The 16,135-nt window shown below is 37.0% G+C and overlaps 3 protein-coding genes and 1 pseudogene across 3 annotated transcripts; 1 reads left to right on the top strand and 3 right to left on the bottom strand.

Moving 5' to 3' along the window:
- Window positions 1–639: 639 nt before the first annotated feature.
- Window positions 640–1,475, bottom strand: LOC102616140 (eukaryotic translation initiation factor 1A-like; annotated as a pseudogene).
- Window positions 1,476–2,819: 1,344 nt separating this feature from the next.
- LOC102616429 (endoglucanase 2-like) lies at window positions 2,820–6,794 on the bottom strand. The gene is made up of 6 exons (XM_006466356.4): window positions 5,795–6,794; window positions 5,397–5,680; window positions 4,746–5,183; window positions 4,461–4,608; window positions 3,728–3,894; window positions 2,820–3,366 (listed from the first exon to the last, which is right to left on the bottom strand). Exons 1-6 carry the CDS (start codon window positions 6,078–6,080, stop codon window positions 3,034–3,036), a joined length of 1,656 nt encoding a protein of 551 aa, XP_006466419.2. The 5' UTR covers window positions 6,081–6,794; the 3' UTR covers window positions 2,820–3,033.
- Window positions 6,795–6,969: 175 nt separating this feature from the next.
- Window positions 6,970–9,942, top strand: LOC102617023 (pentatricopeptide repeat-containing protein At3g49740). Its single transcript, XM_006466358.4, has one exon. The coding sequence runs from the start codon at window positions 7,107–7,109 to the stop codon at window positions 9,306–9,308; it is 2,202 nt and encodes a 733-aa protein (XP_006466421.2). The 5' UTR covers window positions 6,970–7,106; the 3' UTR covers window positions 9,309–9,942.
- LOC102616721 (squalene epoxidase 3) lies at window positions 9,687–13,594 on the bottom strand. The gene is made up of 8 exons (XM_006466357.4): window positions 13,038–13,594; window positions 12,332–12,443; window positions 11,870–12,044; window positions 11,546–11,714; window positions 11,115–11,333; window positions 10,692–10,967; window positions 10,278–10,556; window positions 9,687–10,178 (listed from the first exon to the last, which is right to left on the bottom strand). The coding sequence occupies exons 1-8, from the start codon at window positions 13,260–13,262 to the stop codon at window positions 10,071–10,073; spliced, it is 1,563 nt and encodes a 520-aa protein (XP_006466420.2). The 5' UTR covers window positions 13,263–13,594; the 3' UTR covers window positions 9,687–10,070.
- Between the last annotated feature and the right edge of the window lie 2,541 nt (window positions 13,595–16,135).

The raw sequence follows: 16,135 nt of genomic DNA, 5'->3' as shown, positions 1-16,135 counted from the left end.
ACCGTGTCTCCCTTGACGATTCTGGGTATAGTGCAACTGTCGTGATTTCGTGAGATCGTGTTCCTGCTCTTTGGGGAATGGGTATCTGCTCGGCATTCGTCTCTGGTCGGTACATTCCTCTGGCTGATATTCATCTCTAGTTGGCCCTTGTCCGTAGAAGACTTATTATCAGTGTTCTGCTCGTACCATTTGACTGAGGTGATCCATACCGGGGTGGAAATGATGGCATGGCTGAGCTGGTGCTCTTATTTAGTTAACAACATCCTTTGGATAAGCAAGCGTAAAACACACTGCAAAATCCTCAAGTGGTGAAGAGCTATATTCATAACAACGATGATTTTTTTTCTTTTTTTATTTTCCCTGATTTTGCTGGAACACAAATTTGTTGCAAAAGGTATCGACTTTGTGTTAGGCCACTTATTACAACTATTAGTATTTGTCAGCAGGCATGCTTTTGTTTGGTAATTAAACCTTTAAAAATAACTGCCGACGCAAAAAGCCAATTAATCAATATATATCATCTCTATACAATCCCGATTAATTAGACGTGCATGTATTAGAATTAAAATATGCCTGAGGTTCAAACGTGCTCTTCAAATAATCAGCTATTTCATCATTCGTAATGGAAGGTATTTTCTGCCTAAGGTACATCAATCATACATATATCGAACCTCTGTACTACTGATTTGATGAAATGAGATGGGCAAAGGATATGCTAGAATGATATGCCCGTGATTTAGGTATGGAAGTTGACGACAGTTCTCTGAGACTAGAGCCACAAAACACAGAGAGTGTATATGGCAATCAACTTAAGATTAAATCAAAAGGGAAGTAATAAATGCTCGCTATTACTGCATGAAAAAAAAAATGAAAAAAAAAATTAGAGTGTAGATTAAATAATAAACTCTAAATTCTAGAAGATCAAAATTTAGATCTTATCAATATCCTCATCCTGAAACTCAATGAAATTATCAGAAGTACCAGCATGGGGGTCATCATCAAAATCAGCAGCAACCCTTCATTCAACCTAGTACCATCAGGTAATTCACCAATATTCTTTAATCTCCTGGCCTCGTCAGGCGTGTTGATAAGAATAACATCGGCTTTATCATCTTGATAAATTCTGAAACCAACAAGAATAATATCACCAGCAGCAATCCAAACTCTCTTGTGCATGCTATCGCGGATGTGGCAGAAACGCCTGGTGCCGCCAATGCATACGCAAGCGTCCGTTTCCAAGCATTCGAAGCACTTCAGCTTACTCTTGGCCCTCTTCTTTGATTATCAGCTCTCTCTTTTGGTCCTCACCCTCATTATTCTTTCCCCTCTTGCGGTTCTTGAACTTCTTGCCTCCTTTTCCTTTGTTATTCGCCATCTTTAATTTGCGATGCGTTAAACGGGACTTTCAATTTCAAAACTTGAGCTTGGATTCAAAACTATATTAGGGTGACATATAGGTTGACATATTTAAAAAAGATGACACTATTTTTCAAAATACTTTATTATGTTAACTTTAACGAGAATAGTAAATTAATTATAAAATGATATTTTTACTCTAGAATTAATTATAAAATGATGTTTCTACCCCTATAATAGTAACAAAATAACATTTTTATCCCTACAATTAGTTGCAAAATATGTTTTTGTCCCTGCCCAATTATTTTTTATTTTTTAAATAGAAAAAATTATAAAAATTACATCTAAATTTAATGAATGGGCTTTTTTATTAAATCATACAATTTTTTTTTAAAAAAATTCTGGTTGAATCAAACTTTGTCGTTAATAAGAAAAGTTTGTTTGATTCGACAAGAATTTTTTTTAAATTTGTATGATTTAATAAAAAAAATAGCCCATTAATTAAACTTAGATGTAATTTTTTATAATTTTTTCTATTTAAAAAATAAAAAATAATTGAGTAGGGATAAAAACATATTTTGTAACTAATTGTAGGGATAAAAACATCATTTTGTAACTATTATAGGGGTAGAAACGTCATTTTATAATTAATTCTAGAATAAAAATGTCATTTTATAATTAATTTACTATTCTCATTAAAGTTAACGGATTGTCATCCACTCGAGTATTTTTAAAAAATGTGCTACTTTTTTTAAATTAATCAAAACATGTGTCACCTAGGGTAATCAAGATATTGATCGAGGAGTCAAAGAACTCCCTCTGCTTGGCGGTTTTTGCCCATACCCTTGTGTAACAAAGCATATTTGGGTAGGACTTCGGCTATGAAAGGGATTATTATCTCAACATTGCAGGCGAACTTAAGACCCGCCAAAGGGTAGGTTGAACAGAGATTGCTTGTTTAATCTTGATAGTTGAATCTTGGGGAATCTGTTTTGGTGTCAGTGATGCAGTTGAATGCTGAACATATATTAATCGGTTGTGTATTCTTTTTTATCATGATGTTACAGGATGAGCATGAGCCACGTCAAGCAAGCAGGCAGGCAGGCAGGATCTCCCAAAAGCCACGAGTGTTTCAGAAGAAGTCACTGATAAACAAACGTGGCCTGCACACTCAGTCACTGTCAGATCCTCCAGGAATTCCTTCCTAAATATATTGTACTGTATATGACAAATGAATGAAATGCTGTATTTAGACGAGATGAAGTATCATTTTCATTTTGCCTTGCTATATTTGAGCCATCAATAATAAAACAGGTGAGCTCTGTTTACGGCTTAGACAGAGGCCGAATGAGAAGGCTGGTTTGCTATTTAGTTTCCTAAGCGATCAAATAAGAAAACCATAGTAACTAAAGATTTCCTTAACTTCAAAAAGATATGGAACACTGAGGAAAAAAAGGGGTAACTTGTACTGAAAGCGTAATATACATTGCTAGCTAATGGCCATCAAGGCAAGTAAAACGCGTTACATCATGTTTTGTACATCAATTATGTTACAGGGCAGTGATATTCTGCTGAGAACCAAACTGGATGTTGGTCATGGAGGTGAAGTAGTTCAGTATTTTTCATTTATATATGGTAGAACCAGACTAGACTGATTTCTATTAGTACTTTTTTGTTTTATGTGTAAGATTTGACCATCTGAGAACTGGTGACCAAGCCGGAGAGGAGGCCAACTAGAAGTGCACTATTATAAGTGGTTGGTTCACCTTGCATCGAGTTATTTCGAGAATCAATGTATGATTCATTTAGGAAAGGGCCACCAACTAAAGCTCCAATAGCTACATTGGGATTTGGAGATTCAGATTCAAGCCATTTGAATCCATCTGTGCAGCCAGTGTTAGCATCGGCCGGGATTGAAGATCCCCTGTGGTGTACATACAAAGGATAGTTATTGCCGTAACCAACAAGATAGCTCATCTCCATTGGATTTTTGCCTAACAAATAATCCACCTGAAAGAATTTTCAATCAAGGAGAAAATTACCAAAGTAGCTTAGGAACTCAGGTTGATATCTTCAGCCAAATTTATCAAGAAGTGTCCTAAATGAAGCTCACGGATTCTGAGCCAAAAATCTTTCTTGAAGTTGAAAGATAAGTACGTGGGGCTATAGAATGGCAAATATAGTAGATAGACACATTTACTTGGAGAATTCATGTTTAATATACTAATTATTTGGGATGAAAATTGACTCGATAATTATAATGATGCAGCCATGTTGATCTGGGACTGAGAACTCAATGTTTGAACATAGCAGGTGAGAAGTTCAAGTTCATTATCTAACCATTTTATACAATCGGGCTTTCAATGCATACCTGTGAAATGGCAAACTTGCGAAGATCATGTGGCTGGTAGGATTTCCCACTACAATATAACGTTTCAGTCCCGGATGCAATCATGTAGTCACTATAAAGAACAGCAAGGAATGCAGAAGCCACAGGATGCTGAAGAGAGTTCCATTTTACAATCCATATCAGCCCACCTGCATTGACATAAATATAATTTAGACTTCTATTCCATAAAATAAGACCACTGTGACACTGTCAATATGCCCAAAAAAAAAAAAAAAAAAAGAAGTGGATAAAAAAAGAAAGAATGATCAAATACAGTTTTCTTGAACATCGTGCTTGTGTATTTTGTATTTTAAATTTCGATTCAGATCTAGAAGGATAGGATCTAGCAAGTAATACAGAATAAAGGAATATTTCCCACTATTACAGGTTGTTTTGATGAGAAACAGCAGAATGTTCATCAAGAGGGATTTCAAGAAAATCTCCTTAGATTACAAGGTCGCAAGCCAATCATTCTCCTGGCTACTGCTTGCATTTCTTCCAAGATGATTGATATGTTCCAGCCTCTTGCAGTTCATTATTTATGCAAAATTTTCAACTTATACCAATACCAATGTAAAAATGAGCTTCCTTAGAAGTATGATTTCGTTTCCTCCTAAAGTCATTAGATATATAGTTTCATTATTCCATTTGAAATCATATCACAAAAGGAAAAAGGTTAGCATACAAAACCAGATTACTTGGGGAAGAATCTTACTGTCTGTTCTGCTAGAAGTGGCTGTTGGTGAATCTGGTAAAAGCCCACACATGATGGACTCAGCAGTTCTCCTATACATCTGAAGGCCTAGATTCTCAGTCTCTGAGACATCTTCTGAACCAAATATATTTATCCTAGATAACAAAACCTGCTCCAATATAGGAAATTAAAAAAAAAAAAAAGTGGAGAGGAATGTAGTAGTATTAACGTTTCTGTAGTAAAATTTATTTCGAGGTCAAGTAGCATTTCTAAAATACAATATGTTTTGGAGCAAGTTATATGTACCTGCAATCCGGCATGCTTGTTATCCCAACTAAACCATGTTGGAATTCCCCAGTTAGCAAATGCTTGGCCATTTATATCAGTCACATATTCAAGGTATGATCGATCTCTGGTTGCATGATATAGCCAAGTAGCTGCCCACAAGAGTTCATCTTCATATCCTGTTGAGTTGTAGTACTTCTGCACTTGGGGCACGCTCATGCTGTAAGAACCTCTATAAGTATCCGCAAAAGTAAACAGTTGCCGTGCATGCATGAGGAGCAGATTAGCATAACTGGAGTTAATCCTTCTGAAAACCAAAGATGCTGAGGCCATTGCTGCAGCGGTTTCTGCTGCTACCTCTGTTCCTGGGAAAGTTGTGTTAATCTGTGTGAGAGGCCTCTTCTCTGACATGGTTTCAGGTCTTTCCCAACAACTGTGGTCCAAATCAGGATCACCCACCTTGAACCACACAGAGATCAAACACAACAATTTAAAGATCAGCTCCTTTATGATAACTTGCAAATTGATTGTTGACCCCAAACTTTATTGGACCTCAAACGCAAGGGTTTAATAATCAAGAGCAAGCATAAATTGCATACTAATTTGCAATCCAAAAAATAAGCATAGCAAATGGATTTGGAATGAAACACAATTTGACAATTGTCAGGTTACCTGAATATAGAGCATATTTTGAGAAGGATGTGCATTGATAAGATAATCAGTGATCCACTTAAGGGATTCCTGAGCATGCTCAAGTTGCTTCACTGCATTCATATGATCACCATACTCAAGAATCGCCCACGACAACACGGTTGCTGTGAAAGCCATGGGGAATCCAAACTTCATCAAATCCCCAGCATCATATAACCCTTTTGACAAGTCTAAATTCTCTTCACTTCCATCATGTAAAGCCGAGTCCCCTCTCCATACAATCTTATTATTCACCAACTTTCCAGCTGCAACAGCAAAACATTATTTTCGTTAACTAAAAACAAAATAAAATGTCTACACTTCGATGAAAAAAAGAACTACAAAGATAGACAGAGAGGATGAGGAATGAAGTTGAGCACATTTTTGTACATCGAAGAACTGCATGGATATTCCAAGAGCATTGGCATAATTTTCAACGATTTCTTGGTGATGATGTGGACCTCGACCTTTCTTGAGGTAATCAAAATATTTTAATATTGTGAGAACACTCATCGTTATAACAACAGCTCCAAAGATTAACAGCAGCAGCGACCAGAACCATCCCAGCTTTGATCTTTTTGTATGATCCTTGTTAGTATCCTGATCAGCTTCCATTTTCTTGCCATTCTCTTCATCTTCCATTGAATCGCCGCAACATGCCATCATTCTCGTGATATTTTTCGCTCCAAAGAGTTTACAGACTTACAAAATTGATGTTCACTGTGGTTTTAACTGAATTTGGAAAATTGGAGCCAAGAATCTAGAGGGGCGTCCCCTCTTTTTATAGAGTGGCAAAGATAATCATTTTGATGTGGAAAATGGTAACGGCCTTCGAGTGAACGGTCTGCCGTTAGATTTAGTGGGACCAGTGTTGAAATGGATAGCAGCGATTGCGCCCTGGCCGGGGACTGATTGATAGCGGCTGATAGAAAGGGACGACGTTATTCAAGTCATAAGACGACTATCTCACAGAACGGCAGTGGTTCGGCTTGTCGTTTATATTGAAAGTTGAAGCCGGTAAATGACGTAGTCTGGCATTGCCATTTGCATTACGTACATTCTTATCGAGCAGGCAAGGAAGTCAAGAGAATAATTAATGGTTTATGCAAAAAAACAAAGCGAATATGAGAAATAAAACGACTTACTTAGCTTTGGTGCCGTGTTAAGCAGAAAAGTTCTCATGATTCAGACGTATGCAGTTCTCTAGAACTAGAGTTATCGCGCTGCCAATCATGACATTTAGATTTTATACTAAATGAGATTGATGGGTGATGTAGACGACAAATACAAAATAGAGAAGACAAAATTTGTTTCGATGATTCCATGATCATTTATTTGATTGATTCATATATACTCGAGTTTGGCGTTTGCTAGCTTCACCTTGGCCTTGAGTGATGGAATCAAAACCGAGGGGATAGTGAATCGGGGTAGTTTTATTTATTTATTTATTATTATTATTCTTATTATTATTATTTTATTATTTTATTATTATTATTATTTTGGTGAAAGGGTTGGAAGTAGTATTTAATTTGCCAAAAGCTTTTATTTTTGTAAACAAAATTTCTTTACGAAAAAAATGGAAAAAGACAGCACCCATCACACACACACGTATAAAGCAATATCACACTACAAAGCAATATCATGCTGCGACCGACTTAAAAAAAGGGACCTCCCCAGAGATGATTAATTCAAATGTTGCAAAGACGCATAACGGCTACCATAGCGGGAAACAGTAACACCAGTAAAGAGCTGCTCTTAAAATTGAATATTTCACTTGCAAACCTCAGTCGCTCGGGCCATTATCAAGATGCCCTCCATCTGTTCATCCAAATTCATTCTTCCCATAAACTCAAACCTGACATCTACTCTCTCTCTACAACCCTCGCAGCATGCGCCAACCTCCGCAATGCCGCCTTCGGCAACCAACTTCACGCCTACGCTTTACGCGCCGGCCTCAAAGCTTATCCACACGTGGCAAATACGATCCTTTCACTCTATAAAAACGCGCGAGATTTGGTCTCCGTCAAAAGGGTATTCAGTGAGATACAAAACCCAGATGTCTATTCTTGGACGACGTTCTTGTCGGCCTGCACTAAGATGGGTCATGTTGATTACGCCTGTGAAGTGTTTGATAAAATGCCAGACAGGGACCTGCCAGTATATAATGCGATGATTACTGGTTGTACGGAAAATGGGTATGAAGATATCGGTATTGGTTTGTTTCGGGAAATGCACAAATTGGATGTTAGGCGTGATAACTATAGCTTTGCTAGCGTGTTAAGCGTGTGTGATGCAGGGCTGTTGGAGTTCGGAAGGCAGCTCCATTCACTGGTGACTAAAAGTGGTTTTTCGTGTTTAGTTTCTGTGGTTAATGCGCTGATTACTATGTATTTTAACTGTGGAAATGTTGTGGATGCGTGTAAGGTTTTTGAAGAAGCAAAAGGTTATGTTTGCGATCATATTAGTTACAATGTAATGATGGATGGTTTGGCGAGTGTAGGAAGAGTCGAAGAGGCCTTGATAAGGTTTAGGGATATGCTAGTAGCTTCTCTTAGACCCAGTGAATTGACTTTTGTGAGTGTCATGAGTGCCTGCTTATGTCCTAGAGTTGGGTATCAAGTACACGCCCAAGCCATGAAGAGTGGGTTTGAAGCATATACTTCTGTGAGCAATGCTGCAATAACCATGTATTCTTCTTGTGGGAAAATAGATGAGGCTTGCATGATTTTTGCAAGATTGCAAGAAAAAGATATAGTCTCATGGAATACTATGATATCGACCTATGCTCAGAGGAACCTTGGTAGATCAGCAATCTTGGCCTATCTAGAAATGCAGAGTGTAGGAATCCGACCAGATGAGTTTACCTTTGGAAGTTTATTGGCAAGCTCAGGGTTCATAGAAATGGTAGAGATGATTCATGCCTTTGTATTCATAAATGGGATCATCACAAATATCCAAGTTTCTAATGCTTTGATTTCTGCATATGCAAAGAATGAGAGGATAAAACAAGCCTATCAAATATTTCACAACATGTCTCCCAGAAATATAATCACCTGGAATACTTTAATAAATGGCTTCCTTTTAAATGGCTTTCCAGTGCAGGGTTTACAGCATTTTTCTGAATTGTTGATGTCAGAACTCAGGCCAGATGAATATACCCTCAGTGTTGCTTTGAGTAGTTGTGCTCGCATATCGTCCTTGAGACATGGGAAACAGATTCACGGTTATGCCTTGAAAAATAATCTTATCTCAAAGATGTCTTTAGGTAATGCCATGATCACATTGTACGCAAAATGTGGCGATTTAGATTGTTCTTTGAGAGTGTTTAATATGATGATTGAAAAGGATACTATTTCTTGGAATGCCTTGATCTCCGCATATGCACAGCATGGAGAAGGCAAGGAAGCTGTCGGTTGTTTCAAGGCAATGCAAGATGTAGGTAGGATCAAACCTGATCAGGCCACATTTACAGCTGTTCTTTCCGCTTGCAGCCATGCAGGCTTAGTTGACAATGGTACTAGAATTTTTGACTCAATGGTGAATGATTATGGCTTTATCCCTGCAGAAGATCATTTATCTTGTATGCTTGACCTTCTTGGAAGAGCAGGGTATCTTGATGAGGCAGAGAGAGTCATCAATAGTCAGCATATTCAAGCGCGTTCTGATAACTGGTGGGCATTATTTAGTGCTTGTGCAGCTCATGGTAATTTAAGGCTTGGAAGAATCATCGCTGGGCTGCTCCTTGAGCGTGAACAAGATAAGCCATCAGTTTACGTGCTTTTATCAAATATATATGCAGCTGCAGGTTTATGGGAAGAAGCTGCTAATATAAGGGAACTGTTGAAGAGAACCGGGGTGATGAAGCAGCCTGGTTGCAGTTGGATCGGGTCATGACAGGTTTGATATTGAAAGGGGTCGCTGATTCTCGATTGGATTCTATAGATCGTCTCTCTATGCAAACTGTTGATCCCGCTACTGATTTTTTTTTCTCCCTACATTGACATCAGTGCCAATTTGAGGGAATCACACCGTAAAGGAAGCGGCATAAATTTTTATTTCTTCTGTCATCCCTTTTTTTGCACATTTATTCTTTCTGGAAGGCAAATTATGGATTCTTCATCTCTACGTGCATTCAATTACTACAATAGTAATTTGGATTATTGATTACTACAAGGTTCAGACCGGATTTGAAGCTGTGGTTGCCATAAATCACCTAATCAGAGCTAGACGACCATGCCCAACAAGATGAGATGTTTACCGTAAACAACATGGTACGAGAAAAGCCTTCAATTGCTTATCACTTCTTTAATTGGAAGGGGTATCCAGTTGAAGAGGCATCTTACAAATATATGCCTAACATAAATGAGAAGTTTTTCTTTCTCTGGGGACTGAGACTTACAAATTGATATCCCTTTCAGTTTTAAGATAATAAAGCATCATACAATACAATTATGGGATTGTTTGTATGATTTTATGCATCCTCGAAACCACAAATAATTATATAATGTCCACGTTCTTCTGTTTTCTATCTTTTTGCCCTTTTTAACAAAGGCAGTTTGCATATAATATGTCCTTAAGGTTGATGGAGGTTCAGATACAAGAAGCACGGCCTTATTAGCAACAAAGCCTCAGCTACATTGATTTTTGTTTGGTCCGTCAATCCTCAACAGGAGGGGCTCTGTAGACAGCAGGTATGGTGGCAGGGAAGAACATTTGCCTCACTCCTTCGGCCTTAATGATGGGGAAAATGATACCTGATGCACCCTGCGAAAGGAAAATGTTTGCAATTAATTGAAAACCCCCCAATTGGGAACGTATATATAATGAAAAATTTCATGACCATAAGTGATAAATGATACGCACCGAAATTAACCTAGCTCCAATCCACATGCGCTTAGGTGAAGGAAACGGCAGTAGCAAACGACCGACACCATATATTGCCACAGCAAAGAAATGGAGAACTAAACTCAAGGGGCGAGGGTTTAGACCAGAAAGTAGAGCAACTGGTCCAGTTGAAAAGACACCTCCAAGGCTTAAATAATCGAAACATGCTTGGCGCATTTCCTTCCTTGCTTGATCAGGAGAAGAGGAAAACACCTTGTAAAGGGCACCTGCCAGAGTATTTATTGTAGATGCCACTGGCTGCAAGAAAAAAGCATATTCATTGTATGATACAGAACAATCTGAATGAACAAAATAATAAGCCTAAGACATGCATACACTCCATTTTACTGCAACCGCAATGATAATTTACATCAACATGCTAATGTAGCTAACCTTGCGCAGGGTGTAAAAGGACTCAAGATATCGGCCAAGAGAAGCTGCATCGTTAAAGTCATGGAGTGGCTTAAGAAGATTCCTGAGTACAACAATATCAGACAACGCCACAGTCATTCCACCACCAGTTAAAGGATGACGCATGTTGAAAGCATCACCCATCAGAAGGGCCCCAGGAGTAGGCTGGGGATCAGCAGGCATACTTCTATTTGGCATAGTTCTAATGTTGCCTCTCTCAACTGCAGAAACGAAGGCCTCATGAAGCTCAGGGGGAACCTGAAACAAACAATCATTTCAATTACCCACAGAAGCTCCAGATGAAGTAGAAATGGGAAATGGGGATAAAAAATATATTGGATACAACTCCCATCGAGGTACTCAAAATACTCTGTATAATCCAAAACCATGTAAATCAAATTATACCTGAGGTGCCACCATGGCCTTCAAATAATTGGCCATTTCACCATTACTGATGGAAGGTACCTTCTGACCAGGTACATCAACCAAGCATCGAACCTCTGTACTACTGATTGGATAGAATAAGATGGGTGAAGGATCTGCTAGAATGACATGCCCGTGGTTTGCAAAAGGAAGTTGACAATTCTCTAAGACTAAGCCCACAAAACAAGAGGGCACATCAACCTGTCAAAAAGCTGATCTGATAAATTAGCTTCAAAGAACTTGATAAAATGAGAGAATAGACTGATTATCAGGAAAAACAATTGAAATTTCTAGCATGCTAAACTAACAGAGATTTTAGAACTTTCTTGATCACCAGAGAATAATTTATGCATGATAGCTGGTCAAACAAAACACAAAAGCATTTATTATATGCTATAAAGTGGAAATTTCACCTTTGGTTTGCAAAGTGAACGGCGCAGGTTTGAGAAGCAACCATCACAAACAATTGTAAGAGGAGCATAAGCACGAAGTTCTTGACCATCCTTAGTTTTGTACTGAACACCTTTTATAGTCCCATTTTCTTCAAGCAGGGATGTTACAGTTCCTTGCTCCAGTCGTACACTGAATTGAATTCAGCACAAAAGAGTGCCAGAAGAGTAAGAGCCAACTAACATAACTTAACACTTGAAATTAGTGGTTGCATGAATTAGGAAAACTTCAGGATGAACTAACAAGTAAGCAACAATGATTCAAATCAGAGAAGCAAGAATAAGTACTTGGGACGACTAGCTGCTTTTTCTCTCATCCGTTGAATGAAACGCCCATTGTAGAAGCTCCTTCCAGAAACATCTGCATGAAATTTCTCCAATGGATATGACAGTCTTGTACTTTTTCCATCCTTGAAAAGAGCATAACCAAGTACTTGCTGGGCATCGATTTCTTCCACACAATCTGCAACCAAGAGCATCGATATTGTAACATTTTACAATATCGAACAATGATCGGCAAAGGTTAATTTGTAGGCTAACTAGCTCTTCTTTTTTGTGTTTTTGAATTTCTTTTAAAATAAATCGAAAGAAGGCTTTATATTAAGTGTGATGAAGAATTAGAGCGCACAGCCACCAAATACTAAACCATACAGATCATTGTTTACAACAATATTCACTGGCGTTAAAAGATCCAACCTCCTAAAAGACTAGTTCAAGTAAATGATAGGCGGCATTCCCTTAAATACATACCCTCAAGACCTAATTCAACTAATTTCAGGTATCCTCCAGGCTGAAGCAGTTCACCAACAATTCTGTCAGGCTCAGTCACGTCTCTTTCTATCACATGAACTCGTCTTCCATCCTGCGGTTAGTGAAGTATATATAAAGACGTTCGCAAAAGAAGGTTTCCAATCAAAACAAGTGAAGACAATTGGTTAGGTGTCTGTCAAAAGGAATAGATGCAATTAACATGAAAATTCCCAGAGTTTTCGGCATGTTTATCTTACATGTAAAAGTTAATAAGATCACATATACAAGCATAACAGATATTATGCAAATGTACATATATATTGATCCGTATACATTGATGATATTCACTTACCTAACGACCAAATAAAATTTAGTAAGTTAACCTTCAAAATTCTTGTTTCATGGATTCCATTCATCACTAGAAATTTTTATTGACGCTAGTGTTGGCAGCAGCAACGAAGAGTTGGGTCAATTTGTCGATACAAGTTTATTCGGCGACTGCGTCATCAAACTCTTTAACCCAACCACCAGGGCCCCCATTACAATCATAAATCTAATAAAATAACATAATCATGCCAAGTTTACGAATCGATTCCGTGCGTAAAAGTCACATAAAATATATAATCTATCAAACAACCATTCCAAAAAAGAGGAAAGGAAAAAAAAGGTGCATTCCCAGGAAAATTAATGAAGAAAATGATTTTACCTTGCCAAGAGTATGAGCCAAGGCAGCACCGGCAACACCGGCACCAACAATGATGACGTCGGTAGGGGAGCCATTCTTTCCGGCGTTAACAGAGCTCCGAAAAACGTCGTTCTGCGTCTTGTACGTCGTGGAAACCTTCCTTGGCTTCTTACTGTCGTTGCGGCGGACAACGAAGAGAAGGAGAAACACAGCGGCAATGAGAGTGCCCGCAATGTAGTGATCCATCGAAGCCTTGTTCTCGGTAGAAAGATTGAAGAAACGGTGAGAACCCGAGGTTGATGATGCAAGAAAGATGGATGGTCGTTGTTTGATCAAGATTTCGTTTCTGTTTTGGGAACAGCAGTAGCAGCAGCTGCCAGCTGGCTCCTTCTGTTTTTGTTTGTTTTTTCGTGGGGTTTTGTGGTGGTGAAGACAGATCGGTGAGGAGAGAGAAACTCGGAGGGAGAGGCCGCTTCTTATTATAAACACTAGTTACAGTTAGAGTTAGAGAACTTAGAGTTGTGGTGTTTAACGACATTGCCCTCTGCAAACTGCTGTTACTGCCAGTGTGTTCCCATTCAATTTGAATTAATATTTTTATAATTTATTACGCCGGACTTACTAACTGGATTCTTCTGTTTTCCTTTTCACGCTTTGCCACCGTGGAGATTTGAAACTACGCGGAATGAGACAAATTAAGACAGCGTGTGTAGGGTCAAGTCTTGAAGATTAATGAAACTACTGAAAGTGTTGCAACCTGCAATGTTCTTCAATAGTCTTTTAATTTTACGATTTTGTTACCTTTACATATTATGCACTATGTATCATTTTTTTTTTCATATATAAATAAACATGCATCTGTCACTTATTTTTATTGTTAGAACAATTTTTTTTTCATTGGATCCCCTATGTTACCTTTCATGTACTTTTTACATTCACTCACATGAATATTGTGAAAAGTACATGAAATGTAACTTAGAGTTTGTCTTTTTTACAATGCTAATAATATTATCATTACCGTATGTTGCAAATTTTTTTATAATAGTAATAGCATTGTTAAGATAAAAGCAATAACAAATATAGCTATAAGTGAGTGATCATTTTATTGTGAAAAGAATGTCTTTGAAAACTGTAATTATGGTAAAAAAAAAAAAATCTTTATGATGCATAATATTTCCTTTAAAAAGGAAAACCACGTTTGGGTTTCGTTTTGAGCCATTTTTTTAATATGAAAAGAGAGAATGAGAAAATAAATAATTTTTTTTAATCTTTAAAAGAGAGAGAGAGAAAAGAAAGAAAATCAAATTATAGTTACTTTTAATTAATTGAGATACATAGTTTTAATCCTACTTATATGTCACTAATAAAATTTTATCATTTAAATAAAAATAATAATAAGATTTAGTAATTAACTATCATTAATTGATCAAATAATGATAATAATACATTATTTACTACGTCAATTAACATAAAAACTAAATACCTCAAACAAAAATAATATAATATTGTTATACTCTTTATATACACTACAGTGACAGATGACAATTTGGGGGGGCATTGATAGCATCAAAAATTGCGCGCACCGACATGAGTTGTCACATGAAATTTTTCCATATTCATTTAACATGAACCTACCCATCATAATGACGAACGGTTGGTGATTATGATATCATCTTTAATGAAAAAATAATTACCGCTAAACTTCACATCACATGGGCACTTCGCTGCCAATTTTCTGTCTGATATTTTGATCAAACCTATAGAATGATTCTATATCCTACATTGCATGTTCCCTATTTCGCATGAACATTGCAGTCATAGTAGTATATAAGAGTAAAAAAAAAAAAAAAAAATTATTATAATTTCTCAATATTACATTATATGTCTCAAATTAAAGTAAAAAATTTCTTATTATAAGTAGCAAAGACCTTATGACCAATTATAAAAAAAATTGTAAATAGTTGCAAAAAACAAACATTTATCAAAATGTAGCTTCTCTCAATGTCAAATGTTGGTCGATTTACAGTTTAATAATTGGGTTGGGTCAAACTTAAAAACTTTAGTGACCTAGTTAATATCTTACGAACGAAAATTCAAAAAAAAAAAAAAAAAGGAGGGAAAATAAAAAAATGGCGGCTTTCATCTCACATTCAGTTGTATTTTTCGGAAGATGTATCTGAATTTATATCGCACTCTCTTTCACCTGTTACTGTTACGTCCACGTCGTATAGAATTAAACATGCGCGTTGCCGAAAAAACGAGAAATGAAATGTTGCAAATTCAACTGCCGTCTGCAACTGAAACTTTAGTGACCATTGTGTATGCAAATGAAAAACATTTATTTGAGGAAAAATAATTCAATTGTGCGAGAGAGAGAGACCAGTTACGAGACTGTTTGTTGTTGTGATTGGGAGGGAGAGCCAGCCAACCATGCTTCCTCCTCCCATCCAATCTCATAATAAATAAGATATCGTTGGATGGTCATGTTTGAAATTTGACACTTGAGTTATCAACTACGTCTTCACTTCACTTGAGCTTTCGAACTTAATGCCACGTGGACATGAATTATTATTATTATTATTATTGTTATTTAATATTTTCATTACTTTTTACATTATCAACTGAGTTCACTCAACTATTTGAAGATGAATAATATAGATCCATAAATATTTGTTTAAATTAACATAATAAAATATGATTGATTGATTGGTTGATTAAAAAGATTTAAGAAAAACATATATAAATCATTTGAATCCTACCCCCTTTTCAACTCAAGTAACGATAAAGTGTCATACTAATTTAAACAAAAACGTTTATAGTTTTGAAGACGGCATTGACTGTTTCCTCTCGGACAAAACAAAATGTGGATTGATGTGGTTAAAGACTTTTTACTCACGTCAATACTGCCGATAGATCCAGAATAATAATAACAACAACTAGGACTCAACTAAGTTGCAGCATCTGCAACTAACAGCCGAGTCCTTTATGGCCTTGCATCAGCTGATCAGCCAGGTCTCAGCAGCTTGTCCTCTCTTCTGCAACAGCGTGTAAGCTGCTCATTGGCTGTGTTACATACAGAATCTGTAACACAGCAAAGCTCCATAAGAACTATTCTGCTT

The sequence above is a fragment of the Citrus sinensis genome, chromosome 7 (genome assembly GCF_022201045.2).
Source record: "Citrus sinensis cultivar Valencia sweet orange chromosome 7, DVS_A1.0, whole genome shotgun sequence".
NCBI lineage: Eukaryota > Viridiplantae > Streptophyta > Magnoliopsida > Sapindales > Rutaceae > Citrus > Citrus sinensis.
This window is presented reverse-complemented; position numbering and strand designations above follow the sequence as displayed.